At 39.4% G+C, this 18,572-nt stretch overlaps 1 protein-coding gene across 2 annotated transcripts in view; it reads right to left on the reverse strand.

Annotated features, from left to right (window-relative positions):
- Window positions 1-18,572, reverse strand: part of LOC120535822 — a 65,216-nt gene that overhangs the window by 6,771 nt on the left and 39,873 nt on the right. For both annotated transcript variants that reach the window (XM_039763919.1, XM_039763918.1), the window contains exon 2: window positions 7,545-7,617. In XM_039763919.1, the coding sequence (XP_039619853.1) occupies window positions 7,545-7,611 (67 nt within the window). In that variant the 5' untranslated portion in view covers window positions 7,612-7,617. The remainder of the gene's footprint in view (window positions 1-7,544; window positions 7,618-18,572) is intronic.

Raw genomic sequence — 18,572 nt, forward strand, 5'->3', positions numbered from 1 at the left:
ATATGTAACGGCATAAAAAAAAAATACAGTCATGTGAAAACATTAGGACACCCTTTGAAAGCATGTGGTTTTTTGTAACATTTTTAATAAATGGTTATTTCATCTCCGTTTCAACAATACAGAGAGATTAAAGTAATCCAACTAAACAAAGAAAACTGAAGAAAAGTCTTTTCAAGATCTTCTGTAAATGTCATTCTACAAAAATGCCTATTCTAACTGAGGAAAAAGATAGGACACCCTTGCCCCTAATAGCGAGTGTTACCTCCTTTGGCTGAAATAACTGCAGTGAGACGGTTCTTGTAGCCATCTACCAGTCTTCGACATCGGTCTGAGGAAATTTTACCCCACTCCTCAATGCAGAACTTTTTCAGCTGTGAGATGTTTGAGGGGTTTCTTGCACGTACAGCCCTTTTCAAGTCACCCCACAGCATCTCAATGGGATTCAAATCTGGACTTTGACTTGGCCATTCCAGGACTCTCCATTTCTTCTTTTTCAGCCAATCTTTGGTTGATTTACTAGTATGTTTTGGGTCATTGTCATGTTGCATGGTCCAGTTCCGCTTCAGCTTTAATTTTCTAACTGATGGTCTCACATGTTCTTCAAGCACCTTCTGATACACAGTAGAATTCATCGTGGATTCTATGATGGTGAGCTGACCAGGTCCTGCTGCAGCAAAGCAGCCCCAAACCATGACACTTCCACCTCCATGCTTCACAGTTGGTATGAGGTTCTTTTCTTGGAATGCTGTGTTTGGTTTACGCCAAACATGTCCTCTGCTGTTGTGTCCAAATAATTCAATTTTGGACTCATCTGTCCAAAGAACATTATTCCAGAAGTCCTGGTCTTTGTCAACTTTATCTCTGGCAAATGTCAGTCTGGCCTCGATGTTTCTCTTGGAAAGCAAAGGTTTCCTCCTTGCACACCTCCCATGCAAGTTAAACTTGTACAGTCTCTTTCTGATTGTAGAGGCATGTACTTCTACATCAACAGTAGCCAGAGCCTGCTGTAGTTCTCGAGATGACACTTTAGGGTTTTTGGAGACCTCTTTTAGCATCTTGCGGTCTGCTCTTGGGGTGAACTTGCTGGGGCGACCAGTCCTGGGCATGTTGGCAGTTGTTTTGAAAGCCCTCCACTTGTAGACTATCTTCCGGACAGTGGAATGGCTGATTTCAAAATCTTTTGAGATCTTTTTAAATCCCTTCCCAGACTCATAGGCTGCTACAATCTTTTTTCTGAAGTCCTCTGACAGCTCTTTTGTTCTCACCATGGTGCTCACTCTCACTTCAACAGTCAGGAGCACACCAAACTAAATGTCTGAGGTTTAAATAGGGCAAGCCTCATTCAACATGCAGAGTAACGATCTACTAATTATGTGCACCTGGTGTGATATACCTGTGTGAGATCTGAGCCAATTTAAGAGGGAATACATGTGAGGGTGTCCTATCTTTTTCCTCAGTTAGAATAGGCATTTTTGTAGAATGACATTTACAGAAGATCTTGAAAAGACTTTTCTTCAGTTTTCTTTGTTTAGTTGGATTACTTTAATCTCTCTGTATTGTTGAAACGGAGATGAAATAACCATTTATTAAAAATGTTACAAAAAACCACATGCTTTCAAAGGGTGTCCTAATGTTTTCACATGACTGTAAGTCATATGAGGATATTAATGTTCAAAGCTAACATTACCGCACTGTCGTTTAATCAATACAAAAAAAATAAATAAAAAATGGACTGAAAAAAAGACCTCAGAATGTGTACTATGGAAGCCAACACTAATTAACCTTGCTAGTAGTATGAACATACTTTTAATCTCTGGATTTTTTTTATCCCAAGTTAAACACACTGTGTATATTTTTAAACAACTGCTACAGATTGATTTTAAATTCTGTATCTTTACTGGCTTGATCCTTGTATCTTTAAGATCATTCTTTTAGAATATTAAACATTAATTAAATTAAATTTATTATACCTATGGTAATTAGGACCAGAATGGACAAACAGCCTGAGAAAGGCAAACACTGATTCATGTAATTATTAATTGGACATAACATTAGGTCTTTAAGTTTGGGTGCAAAGAAAGAAAGAAAGAAAAGCAAGGAGATACAAGAAGGAGAAGAGCCCAAAGAAAACTGACAGGACCCCTTCAGGCTTAATACCAAGGTGAAGCGACGATGCACCTAGACTTTAGAAGACTCCTCTTCCATCACCTTAATTTTCTGCATTTTTAATAAGACTTTTTCAAATACATTTGTTAATCTTTAAAATCTCTTTTCAAATACATTTCCTACTTTACTGTGTTTTTATTAATGTTGCTTTATAATATTAACTTTATACTATGTGTTTGTGTCAAGGTATATTGTTAAGGGCACCTGGTGTGGGCGATTGCCATATTCCCACAGGGGTTAGCAGCCGAGAAGAGACGTCTTTAGAGGAGTGCTTTGAGCGGGCATCCATTTTGGTGATTGGCATGGGTGTAGCGCTGGTTTGAGGACAGTCAGTAAGTCTCTTTGCTTGAGGCTGCTGTCCACATGCAGGTGAGGCTGTACACATGGGGCAGTATAAAGTAGATACCTAATATTCATATAAACCAGGGGGCTCTGCCCCTTGCTCGCATTGCTCACCAACCCGCAGGTGGGCGCTATGCGGTAGCCACTTTGTGGCTCTGCCGCTCACATATGGGGAAGCGGGTATACAATTTAAATAGATTGTTATTTTCATGGGAAGTTACATATGCATAACAGAACTATTTTACATTACAGCGAGTAATTAACCATAGTAAAAAATAGTAAAATGTAATACATTGAAAGAAAATTGTTTCATGTTGCGTTAGAGGTATTTGTTGCATTATATGTATTCCTTCTATTACATTTTAAACTGTAAAACTTCAGTCAAAACAATATTTGGATTTAACTTTTCTTCAATATCGCATTGAATTTTTATTCCATGTTTGGACTTGCATCATGACAATGCAACGTATAACTGCCCGTGAGTGAATATCTTTTCTCTCGCTCTAATAAATAAACAGACTTTTCGAATGTTTGTCTCTGTGATTTGTTAATTGTCATAGCAAAAGCTATTCTAACGGGATACTGTAAACGTTTTAATATGAATGGCATATCAAGATCTCCTTTGGTGTCTAATGTTATCCCTGGAATACGTACTACATTACTGTTCTTGTTGTCTGTTAAAATTTTACATGTTAGAATTGTTCGACCAACTAATCTTGTCCATTAGCATAGTCCATCACTCATACATAAACATTACAATACATCCTTCTTTCAACAGTAATTCAGCCAGTGGAAGACCGGACGGTGTGAACGGTTATAGATATTCTACGGAATATTGTAAGTTAATATGTTTTCATCTTCCGCATCATCACCACCAACTGTTTCAGCATAGTCTATTGATACGCTTTTAACCAATTTGCCATATACCGATCAACAATTTTCTCATTAATTTGTTTGACTTCATCATTTCTTGATGCTAGGATTGTCCATGTACTCATTTCTTCTGTTGATAACCCTTCAGGATAACATTCTTCAATAAGATTTGGACATTGGCCTAATAAGCCTTCTGTGAACTTAAAATGAGGAAAACGTAGAAATTTATAAGAGTTGAGTGCGCAAGAACTGTGTCTGACAAAACCATTCACATGAATGAGACGCGAGAGGCCCGTGGCCATGGGCCGTTAACCGGAAATGGTTGAGAGTAGGGAGAGACCCCCCAACTTAAAAAAATCTCTTAGCAATAGTCTCATCTCATGATTTTCTTTTATAATAGACAATAACAATATAGTTAACCAAAATAATGAACACAGGAAATCTTTATAAAAATATATTCAAATGATAAGAACACCTGGGGCCTCATGTATAAATGGTGCATACACACAAAAATGTTGCGTACAGTAATCCCTACTCGATCGCGGGGGGTTGCGATAGGTGAAAATCCGCGAAGTACAAACCATGTTTGTATGGTTATTTTTATATATTCTCTCCCACACTGTTTATAAATTTTCCCTGCACAGTTATACAGCATAAACCCTTTGTATTCTCTTAGATATTAGGTAAGATTCATTGAAATTATGTATGTAAACACACTGTTTATATACAGTAAAACCTAAATATTATTTTAAAGATATCGAGCGTCTCTGATACCACATATGTTACAGACATTACGATAGACAGGCCACCAGCAATAAATACGTACAATGCAAGAAAAATTGTATACAGTAAATGTGTGTACAGTGACACTAAACGTACGTACATGTACTAAGTACTGTAAGTAGAAAATTAAATTATGGTTACCAACAATTACACGACGACTTGTCTGATAAGGATGAGTTTAATTTTACTGCACAACAAAGAAGAGCGTTACAGCTGTTCTAAAGGAGCCTCTTCAGGCGACTGTGTAGCACTGCCGTTGTTCTTCCGGCAGTCTTCAATCCAAATCCCTAAAGCAGATTCCATCCAGAATACTGCCTTATTACGTCCATTTACAACTTGTTTTGCGCCCTGGTTAAAAGGACACTGCGGCTGCAGATCTTATATTCTTTTCCTCCTTTTTAAATAAAAAGAATTGTGGACTCATTGATGCCGTAATGGCATCCTACAGCAGTGTAGCTTTTCCCTTCCTTCGACATATCCAAAACTTTTACCATTTCGACAATCGTTAGCATCTTCCATTGGCGCTTGGGCACGGCCCCTGAAGCAGTAGCAGGAGCAGATTGTTTTGGAGCCATAACACTGCGGAATCAAATTCGGCACTCCATCGCTGAGCCAGTCAGCACACAGGAACTTAACTGCATGCTCTGATTGGTTAGCTTCTCAGCCATCCACCAATAGCATCCCTTTTATGAAATCAACTGGGCAAACCAACTGAGGAAGCATGTACCAGAAGTAAAAAGACCCATTGTCCACAGAACCCGCGAAGCAGCGAAAAATCCACGTTATATATTTAGATATGCTTTCATATAAAATCCGTGATAGAGTGAAGCCGCGAAAGTCGAAGCACGATATAGCGAGGGATTACTGTACTCCCATTTCCACATGTTATAGATTGCACAGAGTAAGTAAAGCTGGGAAGAAATATTGTGTGTGTGTTTTCATTTAAGGCTATAAAGCAAAAAAAATGGAAATATTTCGAAGGGGGTTATTCTTTTCTATAACCAATGTAGATATAATTTACAAATGTCTGATGAGTGCTGGAGAAAGTACCAATTTCGTAGAACTATGTTAATGTCAGTGACACTCCTGGATACAACTTTAGGGTGGGACATACTATTGCAAGAACAGCTAGGCCTTGATTAGTTTACTCGGATCTTTGATGTTGCGTTTTGCTCCATCTGCCACACTCCCTCGGTTTGTATTAATGTCACCAGGGGTCCAAAGCACATAACAGGAGATTTATGTAATATGTATATTTATACACTGCACACAAATTGCCTACTGGAAAGAGGTGAGCTAAATAGATGGCAGTGATGCTGTAAGAATTATGTTTCTGGACTTCTCTAGTGCCTTCAACACCATCCAACCTCTGCTGCTTAGGAACAAGCTGACAGTGATGGGAGTAGATTCATACCTGGTGGCATGGATCGTGGACTATCTTACAGACACACCTCAGTATGTGCATCTCGGGAACGGACATTGTGGTCAGCAGAACAGGAGCGCCGCAGGGGACTGTGCTTTCTCCGGTCCTGTTCAGACTATATACATCGCACTTCCAATACAACTCTGAGTCCTGCCGCATGCAAAAGTTCACTGACGACACTGCTATCACGGGCTGCATCAGGAGTCGGCAGGAGGAGTAGGTGTAAAGGAACCTAAGTTATAGACTGTTATACCTGCCTCACACTCTCCATCATTTGCATTTTTTAACTTGCACTGCGCTTTTATTGCTCTTTAATTAATATTGTTTTTAACAGTATGCTGCTGCTGGAGTATGTGAATTTCCCCTTGAGGATTAATAAAGTATCTACAGTGGGATGCAAAAGTTTGGGCAACCTTGTTAATAGTCATTATTTTCCTGTATAAATCGTTGGTTGTTACGATAAAAAATGTCAGTTAAATATATCATATAGGAGACACACACAGTGCTATTTGAGAAGTGAAATGCAGTTTATTGGATTTACAGAAAGTGTGCAATAATTGTTCAAACAAAAATCAGGCAGGTGCATGAATTTGGGCACCGTTGTCATTTTATTGATTCCAAAACTTTTAGAACTAAATTATTGGCTTGGCTTGGTAAGCTCAGTGACCCCTGACCTACATACACAGGTGAATTCTATAATGAGAAAGAGTATTTAAGGGGGTCAATTGTAAGTTTCCCTGCTCCTTTAATTTTCTCTGAAGAGTAGCAACATGGGGGTCACGAAACAACTCTCAAATGACCAGAAGACAAAGATTGTTCACCATCATGGTTTAGGAGAAGGATACAGAAAGCTGTCCCAGAGATTTAAGCTGTCTGTTTCCACAGTTAGGAACATATTGAGGAAATGGAAGACCACAGGCTTGAAGTGGCAGACCAAGAAAGATTTCGGATAGACAGAAGCGACGAATGGTGAGAACAGTCAGAGTCAACCCACAGACCAGCACCGCATTGATTCCACTCAGTATCAGCATATTCTGAAGACCAATGACAGTGACAAAGCTGAAGCTGCACCGGGGCTGGATCTTTCAACAAGACAACGACCCGAAACACTGCTCAAAATCCACTAAGGCATTCATGCAGAGGAACAAGTACAACGTTCTGGAATGGCCATCTCAGTCCCCAGAACTGAATATAATTGAAAATCTGTGGTGTGAGTTAAAGAGAGCTGTCCATGCTCGGAAGCCATCAAACCTGAATGAACTAGAGATGTTTTGTAAAGAGGAATGGTCCAAAATACCTTCAACCACAATCCAGACTCTCATTGGAACATACAGGAAGCGTTTAGAGGCTGTAATTTCTGCAAAAGGCGGATCTACTAAATATTGATTTCATTTATTTTTTGTGGTGCCCAAATTTATGCACCTGCCTGATTTTGTTTGAACAATTATTGCACACTTTCTGTAAATCCAATAAACTGCATTTCACGAAAGGCAACAAAGGCTGTTTATCTAATGGTGTGTACACAGGGAAGCTAGCTGTTCAGAGTCACAAGACAGATACAGACAGAATAAGAGAAAAGAGAGTGTTTGTTTTCTTGAGAGGTGGATCCAAGTGCCATGGTTATTTACTTTTATATGCGTGCTTTATCTATACAAATAGAAGGCAAATCACTGACTGACTCACTCACTGACTGCTAATTCTCCACTTTCCATGTAGGTAGAAGGCTGAAATTTGGCAGGCTCATTCCTTACAGTTTACTTACTTTTCTTCAAAAACCTCTCAAACAAACATTAATTGAGTACTTATAAATCAGACACAGGTAGAAAAAGCAGTGGTAAGTATGACAGATCTAATTGAAACCAGGCACTTTCTTCCTATTCTCTATGAAAACCACAATGTATTAATCCCTCTTCTGCATATCCTGGGTGCATATCCAGTAATGCATTTGAAAACTTACCTTCAAAGATTAACTCATTGTCTTCTGTCACATCAACAAACTTAAGGCAGATTTGTTCTTCCGACATTGTTATCTGTGCACAAAAAAAAAATACACCTGTGATTTTACGGACTATGTATACCTGGAATATAGGAAAAGTTGTAAAGGTGTGATCTTAAAACAACATCAAGGAAACCACAGGCCTCCCTCACTTCAGACAGGTATTCATAAATAATACAACTTTAGAAAGACACTGAACAAAAAACTGAATCAATGGCACAGCAGCAAGGTGGGGGGGGGGATCAAGCACACTAATAAAATTGGTTTCCTCATGTTTGCTAAAGTACAGTGGAACCTCGGTTCACGAACGTCTCGGAACACGTACAAATCGGTTTACAACCAAAAAGTTTGCCAAACTTTTGCATCTGTTCACGACCACAGGCTCGGTATACAAACAAGCCAGTTTCCCTTTCGGTTTGTGCGTGCCGATGATTTCCGCAAGTGTTCAGTCTCTTCCTATGCATTCCCTGTGCAGAGAGAGAGAGAGAGACGCACACAGACATGCGCACGGGCGCGCGCGAGAGAGAGAGAGAGAGAGAGACGCACACAGACATGCGCGCGGGCGAGAGAGAGAGACGCACACAGACATGCGCGCGGGCGAGAGAGAGTTGCATACAGACATGCGCGCGCGCGAGAGAGAGAGAGACGCACACAGACGCACGCGCGGGCTTGTTCAAGGTTTTCTCAGTGTTATTCAATGTTTTTACATTTAGTTTACTACTAGCAAAATGTGAAGCACTGCCTTCAAATTTTTATTAAGAAGAAAATTTTAACTTTTTAAACTGAGGGAAAATATACCGATAATTTGTTAAGGATCTCTTTGTATACCACATTGTGAGTTCGGCCCTCCAGTTGTAATATGACCAAGCTGTGCGCTGAGCTTACTCTTGAGCATGCAACGTACAGTTGGCCATGTGAACAGTAATCTTGTTTCAAATCTCACAGCTTGGATTGCTGCTGTCATAATCGGTTTGAGTTTCATGGTTTGCTTCAATTACAACAGTATTTGTAAGACTTGTGTTTAAGAGACATTCGGCATCTGTCAAGTGTTGTAAGTATACAACCGGTTTCATTGATAACTTCACATCCAGCTTTTGAGAGTTTAAACATTCATAAACATCAAAGTGTCCATTACTGAAATCATCACCTGTGAATCTAAGATGTTTAAGAGGCATTGGCGGTCGTCGAAAGGTGTAAAATATTTGGCCATTTCGGTACACTTGAAAGCGACAACCGAAAAAATTCAGCGGCAGCCATCAACTCGCATGCAGATCCATAGGTGAAGGGCTTAAGCATTTCACTCTTATAGTGATCCTGTGTAGTATAATTATCTCCTGTGCCGTCATCAGTCCACACCTTGTACCTGTCCCAGTCATTCAATACATAAGACACAAAATTATTAAAGATAAAAAACAGAAATCTCTCTTCATATAAGTATTCAGACCCTTTTTTAGGTCTTTGTAGAAGCCCCTTTATCAGCAATTAGTTTTACCATTTCTTGGGGGAAATGTCCACAAGCTTTGCACACCTGGATTTGGGCAGTTTATCCCATTCTTACTGGCTGAGCCTATTAATGAATCAGGCACTGTGTTTAACTATAGTGACTACAGCAACTGTTTCTATGTCTACAAATTCTTGCCTTTAGTGACTGGTAACGCTTCCTCAATGGTCATAAACAATAGAGATGCTTGCCCTGGGGCCTCATGTATAAAACGGTGTGTACGCACAGAAATGTTGCACAAGAACGTTTCCATGTTCAAATCTCGATGTATAAAACCTACACTTGGCATAAAGCCACGCACTTTTCCACGGTACCTCATACCCCGTCGTACGCAAGTTCTCCGCTCGGTTTTGCAGACTCGCGGCACCCAGCGTCAAAGCAGTGCTACTGTTCCTGTGTGGTTACCCTTTATTTGTTAGAACCACATTCCTGACGCGGCTTTATAAATACACAGAAACTAACCGCATATTGTTTATTAGTGTAATGCATCTGATTGTAATTAATGTAACGTTAACAAAACGTTTCAAAGCCTTTCCTGTACGGACCTCGCGGTTCAGAAACAGTTTCATCCCAAGAACTATAAATGCACTCAATCGATTGCTCCTTGTAGAACTGTTTGTACTTATAAGTACAATCACCCCACTGTAAACCTGCACTACAGTTATAATATTGCACAACCTGCGCCACTTTATAAAGCATGCATTTACATATGATGACGATATCATTTTTAAGAGGAAATGCAGCAAAATATGTTGATTATATTATACAGATATAACTTTAAATAATCTGTAATGTTAATATTTAAACATGTGAGGACACCGTGCCGTAGCGCTAGCTAGTTCACGCATTGTTACTGCCTCGCGCTGTATATTTGCTGAGCATGGCGCAACACTGGAAGGATAGACAGATAGAATAATTAAACACGTACTATGAAGATATTTCAATATTCCTTAAAAGTTTTGAAGAATGATCGTTGTAAGCTTACAGATGGCTTAATGTCTACTACAGAGCTGATTGTGTGGCGATTGGGTATTTGGAGAAAGAAAAGTAAGGACAGGAATTGGAGGATAGTACATTTGAAAGAAACAGTACTGCTACAATAATTTCATCACCCACCGTGTTCCCCTGTTTAATAACATGCTTTAACTCCTATCATCATGAAAAAGATATCACGTATACATCTCAGTATTTTAATTAATATCACGAATGTAATGGATTCTGTGTCCTGTTGGAGAAAGAGAAAGAACAGAAGCACATAGTGATTCACACACATACAGCACATTGAAGATCAAATACAAAACAAAGCATTTTAAATGTGCTACTTTAGTTACGATGGGATTTGAGAAACTAGTAAATTAAACGATTTTAAGATGAAGTTTATGTTCTACTTTAATGACAAAAACTACGTGATTAAAGTTAACATTTCGTGCTTTTTTCCTACTCTGTGCCTTTTTTTCTCACTGTACCCTAATAAGCCTCCATATGACACTCAGTGGGCTATGTGTCGCCTTTTCATGGCGACTTTGATATGTGACAACTTCTTTATTTTGGGCACTGTGCGACTTTGTGAACTTCAGCTTGTTTCTCCAACACGCTATGTCACTCGATCAACTTCCTTTTGTTTATTGTACCACTGTGTAAACCAACAAATAGTACGTTTTTCTTTGCCTCCACTTGGTATTCCCTGAAATTCTTATATTTTCCCTCTTGCTTTTGCCATTGCCTTTTCACAGAACGCTGAGCTTAAGGTCTATTTATATTGATTTGCATATTCAAAGAGGCATAATTCTGGGAGGAGACGGGGCGGGACAGAAGGCACGTGCACATGTGTTAGTTTTCACGCTGATTGGGATTTATGGAGCCGGGGAACGCGGAAGTTGGAGTATGCACAGATTCCTGCATCTGGAATTTTCTGTGCATAAGCACATTTCGGCTTTTGTGCTTACGTCATGTTACAGTGCGAATTCTACGCACGGCATTATGCATGAGGCCCCTGGTGAGTGTAGTCTTCAATTATATTTCCAGCTCATTTCCAGATCTATGATGTATACAAAACCACAGTAAAGTCCAATTTCAGGCCTACAATCATTTCTGCTGTCTGAATATCATGCTGAAGTTTATGATTCAATTTAGCAGATGCATTGCTATACCAGACTATTATGGATAAAGTAATGATACTTTCCTTATAAAGCTGTACCATAACTCACTGGGACAGGTTAAAGTTTTAAGTTGATGAAGGGGGGGGGACATTCTTTGGTGAGCTTTTTTGATAAAATCACTTATATTTTCATCCCAGACTGAGTGATAGTAGTGCTAAGAAATTTAAATGATTTCACCCTGTTGACAGTGACATCATTGCTAATTAAGGGAGAAGGTGAAGAGTGCTCCTAAAAATCCATAAAATTTTTTACTGTTTTCAGGGAATTCAGGTTAAGATCTATCATGGACACCAAGCATGGGCTAGCATTCCAGCCAGAATGGTTCACGGTTCCTTACCCGCTTGGGAGGCCTGTATAATGGCGGCACAGGAGGAGACCACCCATATGGACTATTTGCTCCCCTGATACAATAGGTAGCAGTTTCTTTGGGCGACAATGCCTGCATGGATACCTGCAGGGCATGCTGGGAATTGCAGTTCTGTGAGACAGCCCTGCTGGGTTCCATGAGTGCTGGCAGGGGGAGCTGCAGAGAGACAGACTGCCCCTACTTCTGCCTGACTTGGAAGTACTTCCAATGGGCAACCCTGAAACACTGGAAGTACTCCCAGGGGTGGCAAAAAAGGGGTCAGATGCCTCACCTCAGGGAGTTAGAATCGGAAGGAAGTGTACGAAGCTCACCTGGAGGAATGGAAAGAGAGGAAGAAAGAGAGGGATATAACAGATTTATGTTTGTGTGCTTCTGTATTCTATAAAAGAAGTAGTTGGTGAAGATATTTGCTAAAGTAATTTATAATTTGAACCCAAGACTTGTGTTGGTGGTGATGTGTTGGAGGGCTTGGGGGCTCACTGGTGTTCACCTACAGGTCACAGATTGTTGAGGGTGCACCAGCTGGCCAGCTGATCCAATGAGATACCTCATACCCATCTGTGATCAGGCCAATCAGAGTGGCGTTATCAGTAAACTTTAGCTGTTCGACAGCTTGGTTCACTGGTGGTGCACCCAATGGTGTACAGAAAGGAGATGAAACAGAACACAGCCCTGGGGGGGTCAATGACTGATATTCCTCCATCTGTACTATCTGATGCGTGTTCCTTAGAAACCCAAAGATCCAGAGACATATAGCATAGTCCACATTGATACCGAGAAGCTCTCTAAGCATAAACTCTGGTAGGATTGAGTTAAGTGCACAACTGGAATCCAGCAATAAATTCAAGGCATAAGCAGCTGCAGAGTCTAAGTGGAGCAAAAGGTAGTGGAGAGCCATGTTTACTGCATCCACAACTGACCAGATGGTAAGCAAACTGTAACGGGTCATGGAGAGAATTTGTGACAAATTTCAGATACAGTGGAATGTTGGTTCATAATTCGTTCCAAAACTCTGGTCGTAAACCGATTTGGTTGTGAACCGAAGTAATTTTCCCCCATAGGATTGTATGTAAATACAATTAATCTGTTCCAGACCGTACGAACTGTATGTAAATATATATTTTTTTTTGTTTTTAAGCCCAAATATAGTTAATTATACCATAGAATGAACTGTGTAATAGTAAACTATATGTAAAAACATTGAATAACACTGAGAAAACCTTGAACAACAAAGAAAACTAGCACTGCAATAGTTCACGCTATAGTGCTTGGAACCGCTCGCTAAAAACACTTTTTTTTGTTTTAATGAGTTTTAAGCACAAGGAAAAAAAATGAACATTTGAAAAATCCATAATTTAATAAACCACCAAGAAAAGTAACATTGCCACTATGAACCGATCGCTGTAAACAGATCTGAAAACAAAAACAATCTCTCTCTCTCTCTCTGAGAACATGTACAAACCAAAAGGGAAACTGGCTAGTTCGTATACCGAGTGTGTGTCGTGAACTGAGACAAAAGTTTGGCAAACTTTTTGGTCGTAAACCGATTTGTAAGTGTGCCGAGACGTTCGTGAACCGAGGTTCCACTGTACTGAAGAAAAATGAGATGCTCAAACGTCTTCATTATTACAGAGGTCAGCACCCCTGGCCTGTAATCATTTAGACCAGTGGTAGTCAACCTGGTCCCTACCTCCCACTAGTAGGCATTCCAGCTTTCCTGGTGGGAGGTAGCGGAGCAACCAAATGGCGCTGCAATTACATACTAATCGACAGAGGTACCCAGCATTTGTTACTCTGTCAACACATTCATCATTTCAACGTACGAGGAGCTACGAATTACTACATCCTGATCCTGACTCCCAACGGCTGTTGTTGGATCCACATATCTTTCAACATTACGGTCTGACGAAAACCTTGCGGGATCGTGATAGCCAGCCCCTTGACCTTGACTGACCATCCACATCCAACGTACGCTGTGCTGTCCAGTGACCAGAAAGCCTGATCCTGCCTGACCAACGGCAGGAGACGAGAAGGACGTCTCGCATACCGGATCGGAAAAGCATGCAGCCTTCCAAAAGTCGTGACCACGCAACAGACTTCAAGCGCATAAGTTTTGTTCACGTTACATAAGTGAAGCTAAATCGTTACGTAATCGAAACTGAAGTCAGTAAGTAGTTAGATTTCTGAGAACAAGCACGTGCTTACAGCTTCAAACAAAATATTGTGAAATATCGTGAGCCCATGTCTCAAAAAAAGAAATCCGCATCTGTATCTGACGATGGGTTTCATAGAATCTGTTGCAAATAAACATCCAATGTGTTTATTGTGCCATAAAACATTATCCAATGAAGCAATGAAGCCAAGTCGATTGCGAGAACGTCTTTCTACAAAGCATCCAAATGACAAGGACAAGCCCATTGAATATTTTCAGGAAATATATAAAAAAAAAATTCAAAATCGTTCAACTATCGTTGCATCATTTAAGAAACAACATACTGTACAATGAACGAAGATGGATCAATTGCCACTTATCGCATTTTACAATTAATTGCAAAAAAGTGGTAAAAGCTATAATATTGGAGAAACTGTAATACACTCTATAAAAGAATTTCTCTCAACAATAATGCATCAGGATATACCTCAAATTTTAAAAACATTGCCCCTAAGCGATAGCACAGTAAAGCGACGAATTGATGAAATGGCAGTTAATGTTGAAAACAAACTTAAGTATTCTCCAAAACTCTTCATTTTCCATGCAATTGGACGAATCTACCATTGCAGATAATGATGCTTTGATATCATATGTACACTATTTTGATGAATATATTACGAGAAGAAATGCTATTCGCAATAAATCTCATCACAGATACAAGGATTATCTATATTTAATACTGTGAGAACATACTTTACAAAAAATAATATTCCTTTGAATAATATTGTTGCATGCGCTACTGATGAAGCACCATCAATTGTAGGTCGCTATCATGGATTTGTTGCTTATTTGAAGCAGGAAGTACCAAATGTTTTATGTATTCATTGTGTGGTGCACAGACAACATCTTGTAGGGAAACATCTAAGTACAAGTCTCCATTCATCATTAACTATAATAATTCGAGCCGTAAACAAGATCAAAATCGAATGCAAAGAATGATAGAATGTTTCGGCAGCTTTGCCAGGACAATAATGAAGATTTTATTAAGTTACTTTTGCACACAGAAGTTTGGTGGCTGTCAAAGGGTACATCATTGGCTAGATTTGTAGCATTATATAATAGTGTCATACAATTTTTTGAAAGTAATAATGAGACCAATCTGTGTCAACAGTTAAAAACAGTAAAGAATGATGCCTTTTACTTGGCAGATATTTTCAAGAGATTTAACAATGTCAATTTGCAGCTTCAAGGTGCTAATAAAAACTCTTATAGGTTGCCAAAGTATTGTGCTATTATTTATTGACAAACTTGAACTACTTCGTCATAATCTATTGGAGAGAATTTCATGAATTTCCTCAATTATCATCTATAAAAGATGCAACTCCAGAGGATATTGACAGATTCAGTAGCCACCTCAACGAACTTAAATTGGACATGAAAAAACAATTTGAAGATATTTTGAAATTGAAGGTATACGACTGGATGAAAAATCCCTTTCCCGCAAATATTGAAGAGGCTGATACAACTTGCCAAGAAGAACTGTTAGAAATTAGATATGATGAAGAAAGTAAACATAAATTTGACAGTGGTGGGTATGAAAACCTATGGCAAAATAAAAAAAATGCCGGTCTTATATCCAAATATGTGGAAAATGGTATTCAGTTTATTGATACCTTTCCCTACCTCATATCTTGCGGAATCAAGATTTAGTGCTGTTAATCATATTATGACCAAAAAAAGAAACTGCCTGAATATTTCCGAAAGGGGAGACCTTCGTTTGTTCCTCACAAAAATTGAACCGGATATTCAATATTTAGTTTCCCAGCATCAGCCTCAGGGATCCCACTAATAATTCAATTAACTAATGTAATTTCTATGTATGCAAAGTATAAATAAAAAGATAGATTTAACTATAGTAAGCTGTTTTATAAAGATTTATTCTGCCAAACTTAGCGAAAATTTGACATGAAGTACTTGGTAAGTAATTATTATATGCTTTAACTTGCTGTAACTCTGCTTTATCGATACTAATAAAAGGCAAAGCCCTCACTGACTCACTCACTCACTCACTAATTCTCCAACTTCCCATGTGGGTGGAAGGCTGAAATTTGGCAGGTTCATTCCTTACAGCTTCCATACAAAAGTTGGGCAGGTTTCATTTCGAAATTCTACGCGTAATGGTCATAACTGGAAGCTGTTTTTCTCCATTTACTGTAATGGAGTTGAGCTCGAAAGCCGTGGAGGACGGAGTTTCGTGTGACATCATCACGCCTCCCACGTAATCAAGCAGTACATAGAAAACCAGGAAGAGCTCCAAAAAGCGCTGAAGAAAACATGCATTATATAATTGAGTAGGCAGCGAGACAATAAGAAGCGAGCGAGTGACATATACAACCATATTCATGAGTGCTGCTACTTCGGAAACAAAGCACGGTGTAAACCTAAAGTTTAAATTAAGTTCATAGACAGGCTGCCGCTGGAGTTTGTAATTTAGTGCCTGTTCATATAAGGCCGTCCGTCAGCGGCAATCCAATAGAAACACTACCGCTAAATATTCACAGGTGAAGGACTGTGCTTATGCAAACGAAGATGAGATGGTCAGGGATACACTAGTGTTTGGCACAAACTCAGTGAAAGTGTGAGAAAAATGTTTAAGTGCAGGGTCGCGCGCACAGGAGTGGAGGAGCGACAGTGCCATCCCGGCCGGTTAATGGCAGGGCTGTCTCTCCAGTCTACACGAGACCCGCCGCGACACTCCCCAAAAGGCACTCATATTGTCAGCGAAGACGTCTCTCTACACTTTGTAAAAGAAAAAGGCAAGTTTCCTTTCTTTACACCTTTTTTCCTTTTATCCCAAAATACAGCCTCTCTCTCTTAACACTGCAGAGGACACAAAACAAAAAATTACCACAGGCAGAAATGTGGACGTTCACATAGAAAACGTAATTTCTATACCGCAGCCGTCGTGTATCGCCTTTCAAAAGGGATCTACTACCGAAAGATGATCCATATACATTTTAGCTGCTGTTAGTACTACTTACCTGTTCTGTTATACCGTCATATTATATATATATATATATATATATATATATATATATATATATATATATATATATATATATATATAGCGCAACACTCATAACAGTGACAAAACAATTACATTGATAATCATGTTACGTTATTTTTAAAATGTTTCCTTTTCTTTTTCATAACCTAATTAACACACTACTTCTCCGCTGCGAAGCGCGGGTATTTTGCTAGTAAATTTTATAAAGTAAAGTTACTTCCCTACTTCATAAAAATCACCATTACTGTGGAACCCGGTGGGCAGTTAGAAAATTTTACTACTAACAGAGATACAAAAGTGAGCGGTAGGTATAAAAAGGTTGACTACCCCTGCTTTAAATAAACCACAACAAGCAAAATTGCATTTTAGGGTTAGAGACAGAGGGTGCCATCTCTGTCACAATCGTTAAACTTTGCACAACAGATACAGATTAACCAGTGCCATTCCTACAAGTGTGAGTAAGCCAGTAGGACAGCTAACTGTACACTGTGTGCACAAATATTAGGCAAGTTGAGTATTTTGACCATATCATCATTTTTAATGCGTATATTCCAACTCCAAGCTGTATTAACTTGAATGCTTATTGGATTTAAGCACGTCGGGTGATGTGTATTTGTGTAATGAGGGAGGGTGTGGCCTAAGGAGATCAACACCCTATATCAAGGTGTGCAGAATTATTAGGCAGCTAGTTTTCCTCGGGCAAAATGGGCCAAAAGAGATTTAACTGACTCTGAAAAGTCAAAAATTGTAAAAAGTCTTTCAGAGGGATGCAGCACTTTTGGAATTGCTAAGATATTGGTGTGTGATCACAGAACCAAACATTTTGTTGCAAATAGTCAACAGGGTCGCAAGAAACGTGTTGAGAACAAAAAAGACGCAAATTAGCTGCCAAAGATTTAAGAAGAATCAAAACGTGAAGCTACCAGGAACGCATTATCCTCCAGTACTTTCATATTCCAGAGCTGCAACCTACCTGGAGTGCCCAGAAGTACAAGGTGTTCAGTGCTCAAAGACATGGCCAAGGTAAGGAGGGCTGAAACCCAACCACCACTGAACAAGAAACATAAGTTGAAACATCAAAACTGGGCCAAGAAATATCTGAAGACAGATTTTTTTTCAAAGGTTTTATGGACCAATGAGATGAGAGTGACTCTTGATGGACCAGATGGATGGACCTGTGTATCAGTAATGGGCACAGAGCTCCACTCCAACGTGGAGGTGGGGTACTGGTATGAGCTGGTGTTTTTAAAGATGAGCTAGTTGGACCTTTTTGCATTGAAGATGAACTCAAAATCAACTCCCAAACCTACTGCCAGTTTTTCGAAGACATTTTCTTCAAACAGTGATACAGGAAAAAGACCATGATTTTTATGCAGGCCAATGCTCCATCACTTGCATCGAAGTTCTCCACTGCGTGGCCAGCTAGTAAAGGCCTTAAAGATGAAGGAATAATGACATGGCCCCCCTTCCTCATCTGACCTAAACCCATCGAGAACTTGTGGGCACTTCTTAAACGCTAGATTTACGGGGGAGAAAAACAATACACCTCTCTGAAGAGTGTCTGGGAGGCTGTAGTCACGGCTCCACAAAAAGCTGATCGTCAACAGATCAAGAAACTGACAGACTCCATGAATGGAAAGGCTTATGACTGTTATTGGAAAGAAGGGTGGCTATATTGGTCATTGATTGATTGATTTATTTTTTTTGAAATGTCAGGGATGTTTATTTGTAAATTTTGAGGTG

The sequence above is a fragment of the Polypterus senegalus genome, chromosome 9, assembly GCF_016835505.1.
Source record: "Polypterus senegalus isolate Bchr_013 chromosome 9, ASM1683550v1, whole genome shotgun sequence".
Classification (NCBI taxonomy): Eukaryota; Metazoa; Chordata; class Cladistia; order Polypteriformes; family Polypteridae; genus Polypterus; species Polypterus senegalus.